The sequence below is a fragment of the Oryza glaberrima genome, chromosome 4 (assembly GCF_000147395.1).
Source record: "Oryza glaberrima chromosome 4, OglaRS2, whole genome shotgun sequence".
NCBI lineage: Eukaryota > Viridiplantae > Streptophyta > Magnoliopsida > Poales > Poaceae > Oryza > Oryza glaberrima.
In genome coordinates, this window is record NC_068329.1 from 1,247,334 (window position 1) to 1,257,767 (window position 10,434).

At 41.2% G+C, this 10,434-nt stretch overlaps 1 protein-coding gene across 1 annotated transcript; it reads left to right on the forward strand.

Moving 5' to 3' along the window:
• The first annotated feature begins 2,272 nt into the window (after nucleotides 1-2,272).
• LOC127772175 (receptor-like protein 1) lies at nucleotides 2,273-8,899 on the forward strand. The gene is made up of 3 exons (XM_052298167.1): nucleotides 2,273-2,666; nucleotides 6,274-6,480; nucleotides 6,591-8,899. The coding sequence occupies exons 1-3, from the start codon at nucleotides 2,288-2,290 to the stop codon at nucleotides 8,387-8,389; spliced, it is 2,385 nt and encodes a 794-aa protein (XP_052154127.1). The 5' UTR covers nucleotides 2,273-2,287; the 3' UTR covers nucleotides 8,390-8,899.
• Nucleotides 8,900-10,434: the final 1,535 nt, after the last annotated feature.

Sequence of the window (10,434 nt, forward strand, 5' to 3'; positions counted from 1 at the left end):
AACAAACTCAGTGGTATAAAATATATTATCTCACAAGTATAACCAAAACCGCCCTGTCACCTCTTCAACGCTTAGTCAAAAGACTCAAAACAAGAGAGAAACAATTAATCGAATGAGCCATTTATAATACGAATTCCATGCAAAAAATCCAAAGAAGAATAGTGCCACGTGGCATCACCGGCTTCGCGGAAGTGGCTAGACGGAATGCTCTTGCGCACGCGCGTGCAGCAGTCCAGAAACGCTCTTGCGTGTGTGCACCGATCCTCCTGTAGCCGTACGATTAGAAATCAATGATGCTGGTGCAACGGACCAATGTGTAAAATTTGATATTCAAAAGGAGTTTTAAGGAAAAAAAATGTCAGATCCAGAAAGTTTGTTGCCCCTCCTAAAATGAATCAAGATCTGCCGTTCCTCATATGCGTGGGAAAAAAAATCCTAACAAAGTAAATAAAAAAATGAACAACATACATCTCCATATACATCGACTTCCCAAGTATCTGTTCCCTTGGAAACTAAAAAAATTTCCATTGCTCCATCCTTTCTTATCAAATATTATTATTCTCAAGCCGGCAGTTTTACAGGATTGTGATTGGTCCACATGGCACTATAAAAACTGAGATAAATCAAGCAATTACTAATAGAAAAAAAAATAAAAGAAAAACTCATTTGTGCTGCACCAAAAACAGAGGGAAGAGGTTAAGATAGGGAAGTCTAGAACTTTCTCAAATCTGAACTAGAATGAAATAGAAGTCTGCTCTCTTATTCTTCATTGGTTGTTTCAATACCCAACTAGCTCAGTGATCTGATTATGCACTAAATATATCTTTATGTATTTTCCATCTTACTCCTTTACAGGGTCACTAATAGAAAAATAAATATATGAGAAAAAGTAGCATTAGAAAAAAGGAAATATTGTGTTTTGTTTTCAAAATACAACATACTTCACTACAATATTATAAGATACTGATTACATTGAAAGCTAAAACACAGTAAGAGGTTCTTTGAAGCTCCTGTAGCAAATTCAAAAAAAAAATTCAACTTATTTCACTAAAATATATGTATGTGCCATTGACTAATGGTCATATAAGATAAACACATGATGGTCATATAGTAAGCACGTCAACAGGCGCGCTGATTTTCTAGTGATATCTGTTTTATAACATATAGTACTAGTAGTAGATTTGTTGCATCAATACATAGAAATTATACCCTTTTTTTCTAAAAAAAATGTACAGATGGATAGCAAACCAAGGAGCCATTTCTAAAAAAAAAAACAGCAAAAAAAAGATTTAAGCACCATATATAGATAGGCCTCCACACTCTGCTACATTTACTAGTCACAAATCCCAACATATTTTTTTAAATTACATGGCAGACACAGACGCACATACACCACTACAGACGCAAAACCACACCTACACCCCCATAAATGCGTCACCTAACACATACTCTAATAGATGAAAACCAACGGCACATCCCTAACACATACTCTAAGAGATGGAAATCAACGGCACATCCCTGATTTCACTAAAATCCTGTTGAAAGCTCACCTATATATGTGTAATATTCATGGCACTAGGATTTAAATCCTGGTAGATAGAGTCATGCACCCACACCGTAAAATTTTGGCATTAAAGAAAACATCAGGTGACTTTTATTTCCCTCAAAATTGTAACATTACAATAGGGTAGTTAATTGAACCAACGGAAAATATTTATTGGTGAAGAAAGGGGCTACTCATCGAAGAAAAAACCAAATCAAATGACCATACAAAAGAAATTAAATTGCAAATCAATATATAAAGTCACTTTTTATATAATTTTGATAGATGATGGTGTGCTCTATTAGCTTTGGCATTATTAGGTATTGGTATATATTGGTATGCAGATAATTGAACCAACCGAAAAGATTTGTCGATACAAAATTGTTACTAGAATAAATAATGAAAAAAAATCCAAATGGCAATACAAACGAAATTTAATTACAAGTCAATATAGAAATCGAAATAGAATGATAGTCTTGCAATTTACACAGACGGTTGTGTGCTCTATGAGCTGATCCATGCCTTTGCATGTTCTCAAATTTCTATCATGCCCTAAACAATTTGACAAAAACAATGGATTTATAATTATCTACTAGGGTTTAAATATTTAACTTTCTCAGTTACACAAACGGGCTAACTAGAAGGCGTGCTAGATGGCACGCCAATTTTCTAGTATAGTACTATATTGCAGCTAGCAGCGCCTAGTAGTTGCTCACGAGCCTCTGTCTTGGTTTGCACCTGCAAATGGACCGACGACGACGACCACGGACGCCTCTTCTGACCGCACTGTTGCTCGTCTCGCTGGCGGCGGCGGCGGCGGCGACGTTGAGCCAGGGCTGCGACGGCGGCGAGCGGCGCGCCCTGCTCCGGTCTATCAAGCCGCTCTTCGTCGGCGGCGAGTTCGGCTACGGCGATGCCTGGAACGAGAGCACCGACTGCTGCGGCTGGGAAGGCGTGGTCTGCGGCGGCGGCGGCGGCGGCCACCGCGTGGTGTCGCTGTCTCTGGTCCAGGCCGGCATCGCCGGCGCCGTCGACGGCGCGGCGTTCGCGGCGTTCACGGCGCTGCAGGAGCTGGACCTGTCGTGGAATCGAATCTCTGCCTTCTCTCTTCCATCTGCAGGAGGTATGTACGCATGCATCCATCTTCGTCAGAATCGAACCAAGCATAACTTAATTTGAAGTTCCAAAATGGACAATTTGATTTAGAATTGCAAAGTTTTTCAGATTTGATTTTATCTTCTGCGAGGATGATGATGGAATTGATTTTATTTTAATCTCAACCAGCATGATTGTGTGCATGCCTATATGGATTCTGCGGGCTTAATCTTATTTTAATCATATTAATTACAGTTTTTTATCAGCGAAACACTAAACTGTACATTATGAAAATAATAGTTACTATTAAAATATTTAAAAGATATATAGGACAGTATGTTGAATATTTTGTCTCGTGCATATATAAAACAACAAATCTAATTTTAATGGTTAAAATATAATTATTATTATCGTCAAACTTCATGTGAGATTTTATGGATACGAATACAATGATATAATTGGATTATTAAATAAGTGATTGTGATGATCATTAGAGGCCGAGAGAAAGAAAAAGGAGAGAAGAGCTGTTGAGCTAGTGGGCTTGGGCTGCTTTGGTTCGCCGAGCTTTGCTAGCGTTAAGTGCTTGCTGGCAGCAAGCAGCAGGCCTTTGGACATTGTGCCCACGTTAGGGTTGTATGATACCATTCTTTAACTAAAACTTGCCATGTTGTAGGTAGCAAAAAAATTATGAAATTTGATCAAAATTTAGTTAAATTAGTTCATGAAAAGTTGGTAAAACGTAGAAATTTTTTGAAAGAACCCATTTCACCCTGGTTGGTCCGTTGTCACAACCCATGGGGAATGCCCTTCGAATTGAAAGAACACACATGTTGCTCTTCATATTTAATTGATTCAATTCGATCTAATCATACAAATTACAGAAGCACTGGAAAGCCTTTCACCAAGAGAGCAGCTAAGCATGTATATCCGTATCTATTGTCACTCAAACAGTTCAAGGTTATTTTAGTTTGTACGGCTAGGACTTATCTTAAAAGTAGTAGAATTTAATTTGTAGCTCAATGATTTTGCATTTTAGTTTGGATAAATTTGAACCAAGTAACACTGGTCGAAGGATCAGATATTCAAAGGAAATAAGTTATAGAAGGGTAAAAGACTACTAGTTCGGTGATGGCTTTAGGGACTCAAGGCTCCAGGCCATTGGTGCCGGCGTAACATGGTCTGTGTTGGTCTCAGCCTCGCCGTGGTCGGCTGCCACAATATACTGTATGGCCATTGTTTCCGCTACTTTGTTTGCACCACCAACTGACCAACATAAATGCCCAAGACAACTAGACAGCGAGAGCTGCCAGACCAAGTAGGTCATTTGGTCTTCCGTTTGCCTAGGAACAAGGGCATCTACTTAAGCCACAAATGAATAATACATCCTATATTTTCTCTGAAATATTTGGGTATGCCGGTGCATACCCGGCACCACCCCTAGGTCCGCCCCTGATGGTCCCATCTCGCGAGCAGCATTAGCAGTAGCGTGGCCGAATTTAAAATTTTCTATGTAAAGTGAGGACATAAACGTAAACGGTTATATCAGAGGTGTGGTTCAACCAATTGGTTTGGATATATAATTATTTTTGGTGGATGCACTAAATTACAAGAAAAAAAAAATTGATACCCACATGTTATTAATCTTTGTATGAATACGTGCTCCCACATAGTATTGGACCAATGTCTGTTTTTTTCCTCGAGTTGGGTACACAAGGAAAAGCATTTTCCTTGTTCAAAAAGAGCTAATTGCAGGTTGGGCAATGTATTTTTCTAGCAAAGATTCAATTTGATCATCTTTTGTCCAATATTTTTGCTTAAAACCATATATATCTTTGGATAGGGGTAGGCATTTAGTCGGACCGAACAATTTGGTCTCGGCCTTCAGTCTTTAGTGAAATTTCGGTCATCAGATTCTTGAGACAGATTAATCCTGAACAAAATCGAAGATCGAGTACTTTGGTCAGTCTGGTTCAGCCTTGGTCACAACTGAACTAAGCGCTTTGTGTTCACAGCCAAAATAAAAATCACTGGTGAAGAAACAATTACACCATCGAACTGACTGCAAAATATGTAATTACAGACCAAAAGATCACAGAAAACAATTACACATATACATGCTGTATTGCTGTATAGGGCTATTAGGCTGCACAGTGAAATTCGGCCATTTTCAGTTAACCGAGCCATATAACCAGACTAAATTTGGTTAGTACACTTTGATGACTGAATTTCTCAGTCTCGTTTTTTTTCCCTCAATCTGTTCGGCTCGGTCTATTTTGTCTACCTCTATATCTTTGGCTTGGAGGAAACTATCGGGGTCTAGTGGCTAGCAGTATGGTTGGTGAGTTAGTCATCCCAGGTTCGGTTCCTCCCTTCTACAAAATATTGGGGGATGTCTCTCCCTCCAAATATTGTTTTTTTATATCTTTGGCTAGGCTATTCGCACTTTTTGCTACTGTCTCTCCAATCTCTTCTCCACCTCCAATTCCTGACCTCCACCATGGCCATCGTCAGCTCAACCCTTGAGCTCAAGCTCACGATCTAGCTCTGTCCACCTAGAGCTCCAACGATTACTTTCTCTAGATGACAATAGAGAGCTGAAGCTTGGTAGCAGGCCTCTCTAATGCACTCAGATCCTAGCAACTGGCAGGGTTGGCAACGGGGTGGATCAGGGCTGGGTTGGACAAGATTAGCCTTAGCCTTGACTTTCTCCCCCAACCTCTGGCCTAAAGGAGAAAACAGTGCCAAATAAAGCCCCGCCCCTGGTCTTGCTAGGGACCTAACCTCCCATCAAGGCCTCATTAGTTGCTGGCAGGCAACAAAGACACATAAAGGTGGTGTGGAGGTGAGGTTGGTGGGCATGTGGTGGCTGGTGGTGGGAGGCATGTAGTCAAGGGAGCCGAGGGAGGCGGCGGAGCAGCAGCTGCACGTTTCGTGCGATGAAAATGAGGGTGGCGTCACTCGGGACTGGGAGAGGGAGTCGTTGTGCATTGACATACACATCGATCCTTGAGCTAGTAAGGTATGTGGGGATTAGTTTAGATCCATTTTATACTCCAAGTATTTGGGCCAGCCTGATATTGTGGGTTTTTCTCTTGTAACTTGAGGAGATATCCTCCTCCATTGAGATTAGTTTCTTGGCCCTAGGCCCTCATGATGTCGGGGCGCCATGCTGATGGATTCGCAGGTGCAGATTTTGCTCTCGTCCCTTAGATGCGGGTCTCTACACCCATTAGGGAAACTGTCACCCATAGCAGCCAGATTTGAGAAAGACCAACTCAGCCCTTGGTTGTGCTTATCTGAGAGTCCACCCTCTGCTAAGCTTGATCTATGCTTGCATCACCCAAAACTAGAAGATTGAACTTGTGCACCCTACCCCAATGATAGAGCTCCATTTCCTACAACCGTGCCTTGCTGCCCAAGCTCGAGGTCCATCTTGGCCTATGTCCTCATGGCCCGTGGATTTTACCTCTACATCTGAGTGCCGATTTGAGTAGTGGGAACTTAAGGATATAGTATATCGATTCATGTCTAACTCTACATTTTTTTTTAAAAAAAGAAAGAGTTTTGCTTGCCAGTATGTTTTAACAATATGCACAATAAAATAGAATAACTCAAATTGTTATGTACCAATTTAGGTGAGCGTGCATTTCAGAAGCTTAGCAAGCTCTCGCTTTCGCACAACAGTCTAACAGATGAAGGCGTTGCTGCTCTGGTTATCAACCTAACTACACTTTCAGAGCTGTACCTTGGCGGAAACCAGTTACTTACAACAAGTTGGATATCCAATTTGACGTCTCTTAGGGTGGTTGATTTATCCCAGAACTTCTTACACGGATACAACGGTATATCTCCGCTCTTTTTGTTAGTATCCAGGGCAATTTATCCAATATTTGTGTTTTAGTTTTGCCGAACGATGACATCGACCTATATCTTTTCACAATGATTTACGCAGGTATATGTAACCTCCATCAACTAGAGTACCTACACCTTGGTGTCAACATGCTACATGGAACCATAAATTCATGCTTGGGAAAACTACAACAATTGAAGTACCTGAACATGGAAAGAAACTTTCTCATGGGGGAGATTGCACCGAACTTACTTATCAACTTGACCAAACTAGAGACTATACATCTGGGGGTGAACAATCTTACCGGCACATTCATGCTCTCCTGGCTAGCAAACAGCACAAACCTCGTTGATGTTGTCCTCTCACACAACTACAATCTGAAAATCGAAACCGAGCTTGTGAGATGGACACCGTTGTTCCAGCTGGTATACTTGAATTTAAGCAACTGTGTTATCAATAGGCGAAGCAATGGAGTTGTGCCGACTTTTCTGTCAACCCAGCTTAGCCTATCCGGGATCGATCTCTCGCATTGTTCGCTCCAAGGCAGGATTCCACCCTGGCTGTTCTACAATCTATCTGATTTTGTCTTGCTCAATGGCAATAGAATGGACGTCATTGATATGGATGGGCTTGGTGGTAACATGACCTCACCGGTGCAGGTGCTTGATTTGTCAGAGAACAAAATATCGATGTCGATCCCGACCAACTTTGGAAGCATTTTTCAGTTTTTGGACTACTGTGACATGTCCTCCAACAGGTTGTACGGTGGGATTCCATCATTGGCAGAGGCAACATCATTGGAGGTGCTTGACTTGTCATCTAACAACCTCAATGAGGAAATATTGCCAACATTAATAGGGAATTTGTCAATTCTAACATCTCTTCTACTCTCCAATAATGACCTGACAGGGCCTATGCCACCTTTCCATTGGAATTTGGGTAGTTTGAAGCACCTCAGCCTTGAGAACAACCGATTCTCGGGACGGCTATCTCCATTGCTGTCGAACAGCAGTAATCTCAAGACACTCAATGTGAGAAACAACCATCTATCAGGAATCATCCCGGATGGCCTCCTGAGCTTCCAACAGCTTGGTGTGATCCTCCTTGGAGGGAATGACTTTCATGGTCCAATACCATTGGACCTTTGCTTCAACAACTATCTCCACTTTGTTGATCTCTCCAACAATCAATTCTCTGGGGAGATACCAAATTGCTTCTACAATGATTTCTGGACAGATTTGCCAATGTACTTCAACGATGACCCATTCTCAGGCAATATCACAGAGCGCATGTCTGTCGACTTCACGACGAAAGGCGAGAACCTTACCTACATGGGAGAGCCTCTAGTGCTCATGACAGGCATTGATCTGTCCATGAATCAATTGTCAGGCGCCATCCCTCCGCCATTAGGTTTCCTGAGGCAGCTCAAGTCTCTAAACTTATCACATAACCAACTTGTTGGCCCGATACCAGAGACATTCATGTATATGCAGGATATGGAGAGCCTTGACCTCTCATACAACCACCTCAATGGCAGCCTGCCTATGCAGCTGGCAAATCTCTCCTTCCTGTGCTCGTTCAATGTCGCCTACAACAACCTCTCTGGTGAGATACCCTTCCAACAACAGCTTGGGACATTCGATGAATCGGCATTCGAGGGGAATGACAATCTCTGTGGTGAAATCATCAACAAAAACTGCTCATCAGTGCTGCATCAGAATCAAGGAGTGTTCGACGCCATTGACACGTCACTTGTTTTCTGGTCCTACGTTTTTGGGTGTTTTGCACTTGGATTTTGGGGCACCGTGGCATTGCTGATATGGGATGAAGTGTGCAGGAGGAGACTGTGTGACTTGATGGATGCTCTAATGTTTAAGCTGGGTTGGGAATTTGTGCCTTGAATCCTGATATGTCTAGCTAAGAGTCTAGGAGACATGGAGAGACAGAGCAATCCCTTCTTTTTTTTTGCACGAGATGCACATGCCTTGCATAATGCATTGACAGACAAGGAGAAAACCAGAGTTCATAGTGAGAAAGGCCCAAAACTTATTGGAATTGTAAGTGAAATACTTGTCTAAGGACAAGAATTTCCTTTCTCCCATGAAATACAAGACCCAAAGTTCTAAGGTGCAGCTCTATTTTGGGGGTCAATAGAGGCTATTATCACCCTTGTAAATTTGAGATTTTGAGGTGCAGAGCTACTTTGGGGTTAATAGAGGCTATTATCACCCCTGTAAATTTGAGATTTTGAGGTACAGTTCTACATGTAACTATGTAATTATTAACTTATAGTTGTGCTAGAATAATCTGCACTAGTTTGGCCAACTCTTCCTGTTTTGACCTTCAAGTTCAAAGCTTAATTTTGCGATGTGCTTAGGGGTGGATATCAATCGAGCTAGCTGGCTTGGCTCGTTATCTTAACGAGCTAGAAGCATGGCGCACTCGGCTTGGCTTGTTTGTCAGCTCGAGCTGGCTCATTAAGCTCGCGAAGCAACACTTAAAATCAATATCATCTCAAGTTTACAAATTAGTAACATATAAATTAGCAAATGCATTATTAATTCCATACTTTATATAATCAACCAAAGCATAGCAAGATCAGTCAAAATTTGATACCTATGATTGAGCGGAGCTGCGCAAGAAGATGAGTGGATGGAGGGGATGAGTTGTGTTGAAACTTAAAGAATGCCACATACCATGGGTGAGGATAATAAGCACTGGGTTGGAGTTTTAGGGTTCGAGATGGGCTTGGGTTGCTAGCCCGCTGCTTGCTGGTTTGTTTGGCTTGCGAGTAGCATACGAGCCAGTTCGAGCTAGCTCATTATATCTAATAAGCTAAAAGCTTATCTCAACTCGTTAACAAATTGAAATAAGTTGAGCTGAGCCAATCACAAGCTGAGAAAGATAGATATGCTTGTAGCAACTGCTCTTCATTACCAATTTTTAAGTTTCAAGGTGTAGTTTTATGATATTAATTGATGCTTTGCCGCTACAAGTAGCCCCCTTTTCAATTTCTATTCATGCTCAGGCTGCCTGAGATTCTTTTGATCTTGGCTAGAAATTGGGCAGGGACCACACTTAATTTGTTTGAAATTTCTGAAATTAGGTAGTCTTCCCTTGATATTTTATCAGTTTCATGTGTATTCAGTCTGTTCAAGAGTGTCACTCTGTTCAAAGTTATATCTTGTGTGGAAAAATTCTGTACCATCATCAATTCTGATGAACTGATCGATGGCCTCACCTTGTCTAGTTAGTCCTGGTTTCATGAGCAGATTAATCTGTTTACACGGTGCCTAGGAAATTACAAGTCCAAAATACTTTTATACTTGTATGTAGAGTTCTAATATGTACACTACATAGGAATACTATCAGAAGGGCTTAAGTAACAATTTAAAGAAACATGGACTTATAATATAATACTAGTACAGAAACGTCTAAATTACATGTTCATCTCAAAAGTGGTCTATTAATTAACCCCCCCCCCCCCCCCCCCCCCCCCCCCCCAAAAAAAAATCGTGTTCTTCTTAGAGGGACAAAACTAGTGGGGTGGTATAAAGGCTACTCACTGCAGAAAGGACTCAACAGAGAACATTTTGCTAGAATCTATGGCAATCTCAGAGAGGATTTGCTGCAGTGAGTGCCTATGTGAGTGGGAACTAAAGCAGTTACATCTTTGCAAGCTGGTAGTACAATCATGTACAGTGACAGCAGAGAACCACTAATTTACCTTCTATTTTCTATATTGATTTTTGTTTTTGCCTTCCTGCACTTGTGTTTGTTATGCTTTTATTGTAATCCAGAGTTGATGGCTCCTTACATATTTATCTTCACTAATCTAAATAACTTAGCATGTTAATTCACTACAATGAAGAATCCTGATCATACATCTAGATGGATGAAGGACGCCCTTAACTAATCCTTTATCTAGGGCTGCAGTTGCCCTAAA

Excerpts from the sequence above, each read along its gene's own strand:
- LOC127772175 (XM_052298167.1), top strand. The coding sequence starts at position 2,288 with ATGGACCGACGACGACGACCACGGACGCCTCTTCTGACCGCACTGTTG. Across the intron at positions 2,667-6,273 it reads CTCTCTTCCATCTGCAGGAG|GTGAGCGTGCATTTCAGAAG; the intron begins GTATGTACGCAT and ends GTACCAATTTAG. Across the intron at positions 6,481-6,590 it reads CTTCTTACACGGATACAACG|GTATATGTAACCTCCATCAA; the intron begins GTATATCTCCGC and ends TGATTTACGCAG.